General features: G+C 36.8%; 2 protein-coding genes across 2 annotated transcripts; both read left to right on the top strand.

Moving 5' to 3' along the window:
• Nucleotides 1-147: 147 nt before the first annotated feature.
• Nucleotides 148-1,626, top strand: gng10 (guanine nucleotide binding protein (G protein), gamma 10). The gene is made up of 3 exons (XM_084935501.1): nt 148-392; nt 1,226-1,353; nt 1,451-1,626. The coding sequence occupies exons 1-2, from the start codon at nt 312-314 to the stop codon at nt 1,349-1,351; spliced, it is 207 nt and encodes a 68-aa protein (XP_084791627.1). The 5' UTR covers nt 148-311; the 3' UTR covers nt 1,352-1,353; nt 1,451-1,626.
• Nucleotides 1,627-4,104: 2,478 nt separating this feature from the next.
• Nucleotides 4,105-11,897, top strand: btc (betacellulin, epidermal growth factor family member). The gene is made up of 5 exons (XM_084935500.1): nt 4,105-4,381; nt 5,007-5,114; nt 9,386-9,506; nt 9,803-9,949; nt 10,096-11,897. The coding sequence occupies exons 1-5, from the start codon at nt 4,342-4,344 to the stop codon at nt 10,238-10,240; spliced, it is 561 nt and encodes a 186-aa protein (XP_084791626.1). The 5' UTR covers nt 4,105-4,341; the 3' UTR covers nt 10,241-11,897.
• The last annotated feature ends 1,501 nt before the right edge of the window (nt 11,898-13,398 follow it).

Below are 13,398 nucleotides of genomic sequence, written 5' to 3'. Positions count from 1 at the left end.
GTCTGTTTTGAATATACTAGTACTTTTAATCTGGGTGAATGGAGCTCGAATTCCCTTTTAAAATACAGCTCTAAAACACTTTTCTATGAAGTCTCTAGTACACAGGGAGGTCAGTGTGTTTGTATCACTCCTTATTTCTTCAGCTGAGTGCACTGAGGTCATTTGGAAAGAAACCCGGCCACTCTGTTCCTGTCCAGCATTTGCTGCCCATTAGTAAAGGCAACTGCTGAGAGCAAAAGACTAAAGAGACATCTTTTTCCCCCTTTTTCCTTCCCAAGGACTTTTTCTCTCCCAAAACAATTACAAACAACATGACCTCCAATTCCAATTTATCCAACATGCGACGGCTGGTAGAACAACTGAAGCTTGAGGCCAGTGTGGAAAGAATCAAGGTATAGCTGGCATCTTTACAGAACACGACTGCTTGCTTTCTACAAACTAGCTTTTGTTGATTGATGTAACTATTTTGTTTAATATGTACGTTATGAATGTTGGGAAAGTGCAACTAGATTAATTTTAGAATACGATTTAGAATAAGATTGTTTAATCTATTTTATTTAAAACACTTAGTGTATGGTATCACACTACAGAAAAGTCACTCTGTATAGTTTAATGAATACATACATGCTTTAGATTAATATAAAACACACCATTAATTAATCATTAAGTCAAAAAATGATTTTTAATGCAAAAACTCCAAAAAGTTCAAGATTTCTGCTTATAAATATAAGCTGGATTAGCTTTTTTACTACTAAATTCCAATTTATTGTGAATAATTTTAAGATTTGGGTTATTTACTAAGTATTACTTAATTTAAAAAATAAACTGGGTAATCAGTATATTCAATATAAAATAGTTAGTGCCACCTCAACTACAACCCTAATAATCTATAAATGTATTTAACTATTTATAATTTTGTATTATGTATTGTATTACTATCACTGTATTCTGTATTATAAGCATTATATTATCTTATGAATGTTTTCGTTTTTTTTAAATGAAGGAATTTATTAATTTATCAAATCTGCTCTTGTAAATGCTAATAAACTCTGGGTGTCAGTTACACATATAAGTTTTTGGTTTTGCACAACCTAGAAAACAAAAAGCCTGCACTTGATTTGTGTGTGTGTGTGTGTGTGTGTGTGTGTGTTTTTTAATCCTTTTAAAGTATATGTGAGTTACAAAGTTGTACCATCTGAGTGTATTTTTCTGTTTCTGCTTCCAGGTGTCCCAGGCAGCTGCAGAGCTCCAGCAGTATTGTCTGCAGAACGCAGGAAAAGACGCCTTGCTGGTCGGAGTCCCCACAGGCAGCAACCCTTTCAGAGAACCACGCTCTTGTGCCATAGTGTGAAGGTCAGGGTCCATAAAATGTGCAGCTTTGTTTCTTTGTAACGCCTGTTATTATGTCTCGATTTCAAATGTGGAATAAAACGTTTTGCACCTTTTGCAGTGGAAGACAAAGTGGATACAAGTGGCATCCCACTCAAAGAAGATATTAATTTTGCTTTGTTTTTTTAATAGTGTAATAGATTTTAATTTCATGTTTTTCTAAAAATGTTTTTACACAGTTTTGTAAATCATCAATTTTTTGGTGAAACACATTAAAGCACATCCCGTGAACATACAGTCTTTTCAGTTTTTCTTTTAAATTGCTTTTACAAAGTGCTGTGAAAACGCAATTTCTGCACCAAACAGTCTTACAGTGATTATCTGTAAAGCTTTCAAAGCGGATGTTTGTTGCTGAGCTCTAAATTATGCCTTGGAATCTCGTGGCGTCTGCGCTTCCTGATGTTCAGTCTAAGTCAGGAACACAGCCAGAGAGAGGAAACTGGGTCTTCCTGTTCAAAACTGCAAAGACAAAATGCCACTTTTCATTTATCCTTTGAGCCTTTTAAAACTTTTTGGATGTTCCAGCTGAAGAGAATGCTTAGATAAAATAAAATAAATGCACTCTGTGCAGAAGGTGCTTTACAAACTATATAAAAACCATGTTGTTCATTGTATTTGTGCGCGACAGTTTACATAAGTCGTTGTCTGTTTAGTCAGTTCATTTGTATATTTTATTTTAAAACAGAACTTTTTTTATATGTCTACATTGTTCAAGAAACTGTTTAATCTCCCTAAAACAAGTCTAGCCAGTCACGAGACAGCTCTGCCTTATCACTTCCTTTTCCTGTCGCTGCATGGGCGAGTCTCAATAGCTCTCCTGTCATGATGCCTCCTTTGCTAGCAACCTTTGCTCTGCAAACAAGGCTTTAGCGGTTTCTGCAGATGCTTTAAATAAACTCCTAGTTCTCATTTCTCGTGTATCTTTGTAGTTTATTTAGGCAGAAGTCTGGATTTCAGAGTGTCAGAGAAGAGGGATTTAAGACAGTATTGTCATATGTAAGCATGTATTTACAGTCAGTGTGTAGATATATGTTTATATAAAAAAATAAAAATAAAAATAAAAATAAAATGGGTGTTAAGCTCTGAGCTTTAGAAGTGCTGGTAATTGTTTTATAGGTACACATACAGCCTCATAGCCTGGTGAGTTTTGCACTTAGGTGATGTCTTTCATCTTTTGCAGACAAATCAAAGGAAATGTTCTGCACATAATCTAATTTACAATAAATATATAAGTCTCTCTAATAGAATCCAAGACAAAACTCATAATGGACAAACCTCAGCTAATCAACATTTATTTTCTCATAGTGAAGAAAGAAAGAAAACGTTTTGTGGGAAGAAAAATCACATTTGGGGACTAATTTAAAATACAGTGGCTTGCAAAAGTTTTCGGCCCCCTTGAACTTTTCCACATTTTGTCACATTACAGCCACAAACATGAATCAATTTTATTGGAATTCCACGTGAAAGACCAATACAAAGTGGTGTACACGTGAGAAGTGGAACGAAAATCATACATGATTCCAAACATTTTTTACAAATAAATAACTGAAAAGTGGGGTGTGTGTAATTATTCAGCCCCCTGAGTCAATACTTTGAAGAACCACCTTTTGCTGCAATTACAGCTGCCAGTCTTTTAGGGTATGTCTCTACCAGCTTTGCACATCTAGAGACTGAGGGTCTGAAATTCACATTGTCGGTGCATTCCCACTGTGTCACACAGCATTTAAACAACAATTCAAGAAATCACATTGTATAATTTTTATGACATTATTTGTATAGCACTGCTGCACATAAGTATTTGAACACCTGGCAATCAGCAAGAATTCTGGCTCTCAAAGACCTGTTACTATGTCTTTAAAAACTCCACCTCTACTCCACTTATTAATGTATGGAAAAGTGTGAAATTACACCATCTTCTGGTCAGGTTTAGAGTTTACAAAAGTAGAATGGAAGGCAGAGCCTTCAGCTACTGGGCCTCTCTCCTGTGAACAGCTGTGCTTTGAGACACCCTTTCCACTTTTTAAAATTAGAAATAAAACTTTCCCTTTTCATAAAGCTGATAGTTAGGCTTGGATCATGTGACCTTAAAGCTATGCTATTCGATAAGCCGAGGGACTTCCCATGACGAGTGGTTCTCCACCACTCCTATTTTCTTTTTAAACTCTTTACTCTTCGAAAGTTTTCACCTAAAAGTAGTCAAATGAATAAATGAAATGATGTAACTGAAGTTTAAAGTGTAAGTAAAAGAAGGTTTCTAGAACCATTTAAACTTCCACATTAAACTTTATTTCACTTTCCTTAAACTCTCCAGGAATCAGTGCAGACCTGCAAGGAATCCAACTGTTCCAGTCATCTATTTTACTATCAGATTTTATCTCCTACCCATCCATCTACATTTATCTGCTTTCTGTTCCAGGGAATGAGGGAAGGACAGTGGAATGGAAAATTAAAAATAGAATCTAAAGTCCTTTTCAGCTAAACCGGTGCCACGTATTGTCAATGAATGCTCCACCTCTCATTTCATTCTTAAGAAAGCAAATCTCAGGTATAAAGGCAACTTGTTCTCTAAAGAGAAAATAAACAGAATAGCTTGAATGGAGTTGTCTTCTCCTTTAAAGCTTTAAAAGTATGGGCGGGGATCGGAGTTCGGTTTCAGTGCCGCCTCCTTTTTCTGTTCTCACACCCAGCAGCTCAGGTCAGTCACAGAAGAGTCAGCGAGCTTTGGACTGGACGTGCTTTGGTTATAGCTTCAAGCTTTCCCGGTTGATTATGAAATTAGCCACCATCAATGAAGAACCACAATACGACACGCCACTGGGGAACTTCCACAGCCTTTCCACACCTTTTTCAAAGGTCGCTGACCCCTGAAAAAGGACTGAACCAGTTTGACTTTTGTTTGTTAATGACACTGAACTTTAATATACTGGATGAAAACTTTTATCAAGTGAGGAGATGGCCAAAGTGTACAGACTCTATGTAGGAATAGTAATCGGTAAGATCTTTTCTCTTGTTCACCTTTCTTTCTCATTGTCCATAAGCAGAAGGCTAAAAACCCAAAAGGATAATATTAAAATGATATGTAAATAGTTCTTGTTTTAAATGCATGTCCTGTACGGTTCCAGTTTTCTTCTCATATCTAGTTTTTAAAGTGTCATTTGAATAGCTCTATGTTGTTTTGACTGGTATTAAAACCATGTGTTATCAAAATAATGGAGCCAAAACAAGTTTACGGGCAATTCCCTGCTAAGCAACTTGTGGAATAATTGTACTTGTACAACAAGCTTCACTTGTGGTTAATGATTAAATGAAGAGCTCATACACAAGGAATGTGCATCTTCTGTGATCATTAATCATCATCAAATCAGGCTTCCCTTAATATAAGTTTTGGAAACTGTTTGTGATATTGTCCTTTCTATAGGTTTATATATTAAAAAAACAATTATTTGCCAATACAGTCACCAGGAAAAGTAATAGAGGATGTTTATAGAGTAGTAAAAGTCCTGTCATCTCTTATCCAGATCCTGTAAGTACAATGCGGCTAAACACTGGTTAAAATGTGCAGGTGTACGTACGTTGGTTGTGTGTGATTGCCTTTTTGTTTGTGCTCCTGGCTGCAGCTCTGACCTTATGCAAATACTGCCTGGCAGAGTGGAATGCCACAGACGCGCCTCCCACTGGAACTGTGTCCGACTGTCATCTCCATGGCAACAGAGACAATTGCACAGGTAGATATGGAAAGGTGGTGTAGGGGGCGTTTCTGTGACGGTATCATAACTGCTTCTTTGGTTTGACTTTTTCAGTAGTAGAAGTAGTAAGACAGATGTTGGTATGAGACACACTTGGATAAGTATATTGTTGAGGAGTCACAATATACAATACACAATATAAAATGTATCAACCCTTAGTACAGAGGTATTGTCAACAACCTCTGCTGGGTAATTTCTGTAATTAAACAAATTTTAACTGTAATTTCATCATTGGTAGATGGATTTTGGGGGAAATAAACCACTAGATAAGACCCATAACATGGGTGTTGTATTTTCTATGGGATTAAGTACAATAGCACAAATTCAAACCACCAATATTTTCTTATCTTGTACTACTAACTACTGTAACTACTCAACAACAAAGGTAGTCTCCTACTATTCCTGGTGTAGTGACAACTTTATGTTAAATAATATACTGCATTGTACTGCATGGGAAAAAAAAATCATTTTTGGTACCTAAAATCTAATTTATATATATATATATATATATATATATATATATATATATATGTGTGTGTGTGTGTGTGTGTGTGTGTGTGTGTGTGTGTGTGTGTGTGTGTATATATATATACGTGTGTGTGTGTGTGTATTCTTTTGGAAAATTAAGATTAATTTAGATAATTTTTTGAACTTAGGAAGCTAACTAAAATAAAATAAAAAATATTGAGGAATTATGCTTAGTTTTAGTATCGACTTTGCTGATTAGACATTGATGGACATGCTTACTGAGACTGTGGATATCTAGAAGACTGTATGTGAACTTCTTCCAGAAAGTTCAGAGTTTTTATTGTAATACCTTTACTGATTTCCTTATTCTCGCATCTGAATTCTGCTCTCTATACAATAATGATTAAAAAAGACTAAAACTTACACTTTCACTCTAGAAACTAAAATGAATATAAAACAAAGACACAAAATAAAATTAAAATAATAGCTGACTATATAATAGAAAAGCTCTAATCAGTCCAAATTAATAGTTTGAAAAGAATTGAAATTAATAGATTCTATTTAAGATTTGAAACGAAAACACTGACTTTATGTTTGTATATCTATAAAACAATCACCGTTGTTTAGCTAAGGTGTGCAGAAAGCGCAGAAACAGGTTGAAACACACTATTTAGCACCGCTTTTCACTTTGATTTGTGATTTTTTTTTTTTTAAAGACGTAGTATTTTAATTTGTGAGCTTTATAGGGTCTAAAGACTTGTTCGGGTTAGCTATGTCCTGTTTTCCACTGTTTCTGCTAAGCAAACCAGCAGCTAGTGTTAGCATTATAGCTCACGAAGTGACAGTGGTATCGGTTGCCCCATCTCGGCTAATTCTTGGCAAGACAGCAAATAAAGCTACTTCCCAGACTATCTCTTTAAACTTCGTAACATGAGATTTTTCCTTTCAGCACTGAGGTCATGACAGCAAACTGGGTCTCGTGTTTCAGCTAACAAGTGAAGCGCTCTCATTGATGTCACAGCACTATTGTTTTACAAGCTCAATATTCAAAGATAATGTCATGAGAGCCGCTTGTAAAGATAGCGGTATTCAGAAGAAGTGTTATATGAAACCGGTGGTCAGAAGTTCATCTTCATGGCTAACCAGCAGCTGTCAGGGTGTGTTTTATCATGTGTGTCTGTGATAGAGAAAAGGGAGAGGATGAAAACAGAATCCCATTTCATTTTGTAAAGAATTTTAATGAAACGACTTGATTTCCAAAACAGCTGGGATGCTTCAAAAATGTGAACAAAAACAGGATGATTTCGAAAATAGGTCAGGTCTTTTAACTGGAATATTTTACTACTACGTGAAAAATATGAGCTCATTTTGAATTTAATGGCAACAACATGTTTTAAAAAAGTTGTCATGAGGGCAACGCAAGACCGAAAAGTAAGTGGTAAAAAAAAAACAGCTGGAGGAACATTTTATAACTAATTAGGTTAACTGGCAATAGGTCACTAACACGATAACGTGTTAAAAAAGAGCCTATGAGAGAAGCAGAGTTTCTCTGAAGTAAAGTTGGGCAGAGGTTCACCAATCTGCAAAATAAATGTGGAATGTGGAACAATTTTAGAATGATATTTCTCAAAGCACTTTTAATATCTCATCATCTATGGTAATAATACTATCATATCATCAAAATAATCAGAGAATCTGGAGAATTCTCTGTGGGTAAGAGACAATGCTAAAAATCAGTATTGCATTAAAAGCAGGTATGATTCTGGCAGGAACGTTTTGGCACGGACTCAGGAGCACTTCAAGACATCAATGTTTGTGAACACAGTTCACCGTGCCAACTACAACTGCTCTGTCGTGCAAAGAAAAAGCCATGAACATGATCCGGAAATGCAGCCTGAGCCAAAGTTCATTTAAAATGAGGGCAAGTGGAAAACTGTTTTGTCATCGGACAAACTAAAATTTGAAATTCTTTTTGTAAAACAGGATCACGGTGTGCTCCGGATTAAGGAGGACAAAGGCAATCTGGTTATGATCAGCATTCAGCTCAAAAGTCTCCAAAGCAAAGCCTAACCCTAACCCCAAGGCCAATAAGTATCATGGTAGAAGAGCTCAGGGGCTAAACTGGCTTGCAGTCCAGATCTTTCACCAGTTGAATACATTTGATGCATCATGAAATGGAAAATAAGACGAGTCAGGACTGTTGAGCAGCTATAATTTCATATCAGATAAGAATGGGAAAACATTCCTTTCCCAAAAGTCCTGCAATTGTTTACAGACTGGTGTTAAACATGGCCCAGTCCCAACTTTTTAAAGACATGTTGCTGCCATCAAATTCAACATGAGCCAAACTTTTTCTTAAAGGATTTTCGGTTCATATATTTGATATGTTTTCTATGTTCTATCATGAATAAAATATGGAATAAGGAGATTTGCAAATCATCATATTCAGTTATTATTGAGATGTTGCACAGCATCCCAGCTCTTCTGGAGCTCAAGTTGTAGAGACACGTGTCTAATGAGATCTCGATGACACCAGGCCTTTCCTGGCATGCATTGCACAGTTCTTCAGTGGATCGTGTTACAAACAGTCTATATATATACACACACATCATGCCATGCCAGAAGGTGAGGGAGTACATCAAAGAAGATCATGACACAGTTACAGAAATAGACGTTTGGAGAAATGAGCTCATTTGCTTTTGGTACATTTGTTCATTTAGACAAGGTGACTGATAAATCTCCATTAGGCCTATATACTAGGCACATAAAGAAAATCTTTTTGTGTTAGCCATACACTGTAGGCAATATGAAAGACAGAAATCTGAAAAGCAGCAGGGGCTCTAACTTGAACTTGGTCTTGCTATCTTTTGAGAAATGAGCTGATTAGGTAATGATACAGCTTATTCTTAGAAGTTGTTTTAGTGCAACCGATACCTGAAATCAAGAACAGCACATGGCGCTAGGACTTCTCAGGGGTAACCATTTTATTGGAACCATAATTTACAAAATAAGCATTATGCTGTATTGAAGAAGGCTCTAAAACATTGAGTCCTTTAAGAAAATGTTTTCCAAAATCAAACGTAGGATAATTTACTCAAAGACTTCTCTACAATCTGATTTCTTTTGGCAGTCGCAATAGTCTCCCCCTGTTGACCATTAGAAAGAACGCAGGGTTAAGGCACTAACACACTGACTTCACTCAGTGTCTATATGCTCGACATATATATCTATCTGTTTTGTATATAATCAGTGACGTTAGAATTTGATAAATAGTAACATTAATAAAAAAATTTGTGCTTCACTTTTTCAAACCATAAACAAAAAAGGCTTTTTGTTTTTTCTAAACAAAGTATATTTTTGATTTGGCATAAGATCAAGAAAATAGCTTCGATATGCAACATACACATTTTCCCCATAAGTACAGTTGGAGGTCTCCATAGCTACATATAAGCATTTGAGTAGCTTTTAAAAGACAAGTAACAAGGGAACACAGTTCATCTATCTCAGGTTAAAGGGAACAAACTCCAGCTACCAGCCCAAGTTGTAGTTTTGCGAGGGCTTTCATAAGGAACTATTTTATGCCTAGTAATAGTGACAGGGTCATTGTTGATGGTAACAGGCATTATCATAGAGTAGACTATTTTACCAAAACTGATTAAAACTATGCTTTATATAGAACAACTGACAAATTTCACTGTTTAATTTCTGTATTTATGAGCTTCTATACGTGCTTGCTAACAATGATTAGACTCCTCCCCTTTCCTCACATTTTACTCCTCCAGAAAACACAGTAGATACGGGACAGTCGAATGGGCACTTCTCAAAATGCCCAGAGGAACTTGAGTATTACTGCATCCATGGGGAGTGTCGTTACATTAAGGACCAGGATGCACCGTCCTGCAGGTGAGGCGCAGATTTCCAAACTCTGTTTCCAAGTTGTGCAAAATGTAATTTAAACAAAACTCATTCTGCAAAATCATTTAGCTGTGGAGCAGAGACAGTGACAAGAGACTGACAACAAGGACGTTTATTTGAACAAACAACAGGGTGCAAAAGAAAGCCCTGTCATTTATGTTCCTGCACGACAATGTTTCCAGGGTTCCTTCCAAGCATGTTAAAGAAGTAGACGAACAGATGCCTTGCAAGAAAAATGCACACGAAAATGAAGTTAGGAACACATTTTATGTTCTTTGTCGCAGGTGTCAGATCGGTTACATTGGTTCCAGGTGTGAGTACCTAAACCTGGAGGGGCAGACACAAGGCAAACAGAGAATCATAATTACCTGTGCCATCGCAGGGCTTGTGCTATTAATTCTTCTTGTTGTTTTCATCTGCATCTGTTCACGGTAAGTCTGTGTACATGTGAGGGGCTAAATGAAATGTTTTTTCACCATTGTATGGAATGCATGTAAAGGATCAGAGTGGATGCCTGCTGCATACTGATGATTAGCTCTTGGCTCTTGATTGTTGGCCATGATTGTTTCTTTCTCAGTCATAGGAGGAGATTGCAAAGGGACAGACAAAGGGAGGAACCAAGGAATGGGACGGAGAAGCTTGGCATGATGATGGACAGCAATGCAACGGGCTCAACTTTAAAGCCCGACTCAGCAGAGCAAGCCCTCACAAATTCTGTATGAGAACCTAGCTGAGGAACGTGTCTGGGAATCTTTTATACATAAAAGATGATAGCTGTCACCTTCGCTTAAGCAGTCGGAGGTTTGTGAACGGCACCGAGGCATTTATGGATAAAGTGCATCTGTCGGTGCACTTTATGGGAGTTTATACAGTTCCTTTTAACACTCTTCAAAGAAGTGTGAGAGCAAAGAAGATGCCGTCCAGGATTTATGATAAATATCAGTCGGAGAGCTGTGTTTAGCTGCTGGTGTGCTGGCACGGGTGATTTTTCCACTGCTGTGGAGGAACAGGCTCATCTACCCTCTGACTAAGTGCTGCTGGGCTGCACCACACTAAATAAACTGTTGCTATCCTGGAAAAGGCTGTGACACCATTTGGCAGGCAGTGATAACAGTTGATCCGGCTGACCAGATAGTGCCCTTCGTGGGCGACACATGGACACTAAGACATGGAAGAAAAAGGACTGCACAAAGATACGGCACTCCATAAACTCCAGTAAACTCCTGTCATGTGAACAAACCATTAGATGTATAGAAATCCTCAGGAGTACTGCCAGCTGCTGTTTTAGTAGCTTTGTGTCATTTTTGTATTGCTCCTATTTGTTTAAGGCTGGTTTTGCTTTAGTGTCATGTCACAAGATCAGAGTGTTTATTGTACAGGCACCAGTAAAATCAACAGTTATCACTTATTCAGCAATCCACAGAAATGAACTAACACCGAATATTGTTACTCAGAAACATTAGCAATGCAAGAAAAGCATGTATAAATATATATACATTTATATATATACAGTATGTATAAAATGAGGTTCTGGATTCTCCTGGTTTGGAGGAGGACAAGGAGAACTTGTGCTGAAGGCTGTTTTGATCTGTATATTTGGAGCCGAGCAGCCTCTGAGCTACAGAGGCTGAACAGCTGAGCCTGTGTGTGGAGGCTTGGCTTAACTAAAAGTGCTCCACTGTATGAGACAGTTTCCAAACTTGCTAGCCTTTCACTTTGGGGTTTTAATGTGTATCTGTATGTGTATGAACTCTAAATGTATTTTGAAGAGAGTGAGGACAAAGTCAGAGAAGCTTGTTCTCATGTTTATATGTCACCTGTCAGTAAATGTGCCTTAGTGTGCATTTGCATTTGCTTCAGCCATTTTTTTCTAAGTTGTCTTTTCGAATGAAACTGACAGTATGTGGTGCTCTCTAATAAATGGAACATGCCTTTACTCTGCAGGCTAATAAGTGTTCACAATCGCTGCTGATGTGCAAATTCCTGCAGATAACTGTATCTCTGTAACCTTTCATATGAAACTATTATTTCATCCTCCACAACACAGACTCTGGACTACATAAACAAGCATGCAAGACATACTGCAGTCATATTAAATCATAATTATGCTTCATTGCAGGGGGTTGTTATGTTGCTATGGTGCTGTAACTTGTGTCAGCAGTGTGAGCCAAAAAATACCAGTCTGACAGCGAACATAACACACCATCATCCTACGACATAAAGGGATGTAATCCTGCTGGCACAAACCTGCAGGATTACATCCCCAAATGGGAATTAGCCTGTAACTGACTTTATCCTTAAAACCATCACAGCTTTGCATACACCGTAAAAAAAAAAAAAATCCTAAAAAAACAGTAATATTCCGGCAGCTGGGGCGCCAAAACAATACCAGAAAATACCAGAAAATAACTTTCCCATGAAAATATGGTTATTTTCAGTAATGACAATACAGTTTGTTGCCCTAATTTCACATGGGATTTTGCCTTCTTCAACATTAAATTAGGAACATTTTAATGTGATTAAACAATGAAATTACCTATAAACAAGGTCAATGAATGCGGCAATATGAATAATAATACTTAAATGTACAGAAATATACAGTTAACAGTTGGTTTAAATAACAATGGATTGCATTCATATAGCGCTTTCTGAGACCCTCAAAGCGCTTTACAATTCCCCTCTGGCCATCACCAGCAGGTGAAGTGTCTTGCCCAAGGACACAATGACCGAGAGTGTCCGAGCCGGGGCTCGAACCAGCAACCTTCTAATTACAAGGTGAACTGCCAACTCTTGAGCCACGATCGCCCTAAACAACAAAAACAATAATAATAATAATTTGATGTAAAAAAAAGTTTATAAGAATCATTTTATACACTTTTCCATAGCATTACGTTTGAATTTAACAGTTCAATCTTTCAAATAACGGACAAATATTTGTGAAATCATGATACATTTCTGAATGTATTTTAACAATCTAAATATGCATATGTACAGACAGATACATTTAACAAACAAGAAAATTATGTTTTATTACATTTACAGTGATTTTACGTTAATTTACATTTGAAATGTAAAATCACAGTCTATTTATGTAAATTTAATGATATTCTAGAAGAACAGTACAAAACTGTAAAATACACAGTAAAATACTTTTGTATTACATTTTTTTTACAGTGTATGTCATGCACATGCACAGCATCTATTACATGTATTATCCTAAAAGTATGCTAAAGAAACATGAGAGATAGATTTTACTACATTCAAAATTATCTTAAGAGTTTAAAATTCACAATTTTGTCATCTTAGTAGAACCTTAAATGCCATGCACATTCTCTATTAGGTATCAACATGCTAAGCTATTATGTCCAACCTATTCTTAGAAGCGTCGTTTAGAATATGGCAGACAGAGATATCATACTGTTACACCAAGGAGGTCAACTCAAACTAATTATTTGGGTGTCTGAAAATGCAGAGAGATGAGTAAGAAGATTTATTTTATATTAAGAAGATTTACCCTCATGTCCGTCTGGTGAATATGAATGTAAATGAATGCAGTTGGTCTGGTTAGTTTTGTGTTAGCAGAGTGTACTCATTGGTGAGTTCTCACCATTTTGAGGTCTGATAGTGTCCTACCCAGCGGAGCGCTTTTTGAAAATCATGATCTGCAGTCTTTTGTGTGGTGCCTCCTGTTTCGCTTCTGTGAAGGTCTCAAGGGCAATGTTGCTGATTATTGTCTAGATTGGAAGGTAAGTGTGCAGAAACTCACTGTGGTCCCTTATCTGCAGGAGGGGAGTGGATGTACTAGAAATGGAAAATTTATAATGCAAAAACTTCTTCAGAGCTTCTCTGTTTCACAAAAAACAAAATAACTGAGATGACA

Source organism: Perissodus microlepis, chromosome 7, assembly GCF_051167445.1.
Source record: "Perissodus microlepis isolate ML-2025 ecotype Zambia chromosome 7, ASM5116744v1, whole genome shotgun sequence".
Classification (NCBI taxonomy): domain Eukaryota; kingdom Metazoa; phylum Chordata; class Actinopteri; order Cichliformes; family Cichlidae; genus Perissodus; species Perissodus microlepis.
The sequence above is the reverse complement of the archived record's forward strand: the minus strand, read 5'-3'. Positions and strand labels throughout refer to the sequence as shown.

What these genes read in the sequence shown, in the direction of transcription:
- btc (XM_084935500.1), top strand. Translation starts at nt 4,342, where the DNA reads ATGGCCAAAGTGTACAGACTCTATGTAGGAATAGTAATCG. An exon ending in CAACAGAGACAATTGCACAG is followed by an intron (nt 5,115 to 9,385) that starts GTAGATATGGAA and finishes TTACTCCTCCAG; the next exon opens with AAAACACAGTAGATACGGGA. An exon ending in CAGGATGCACCGTCCTGCAG is followed by an intron (nt 9,507 to 9,802) that starts GTGAGGCGCAGA and finishes TCTTTGTCGCAG; the next exon opens with GTGTCAGATCGGTTACATTG.
- gng10 (XM_084935501.1), top strand. Translation starts at nt 312, where the DNA reads ATGACCTCCAATTCCAATTTATCCAACATGCGACGGCTGGTAGAACAA. An exon ending in CCAGTGTGGAAAGAATCAAG is followed by an intron (nt 393 to 1,225) that starts GTATAGCTGGCA and finishes TTCTGCTTCCAG; the next exon opens with GTGTCCCAGGCAGCTGCAGA.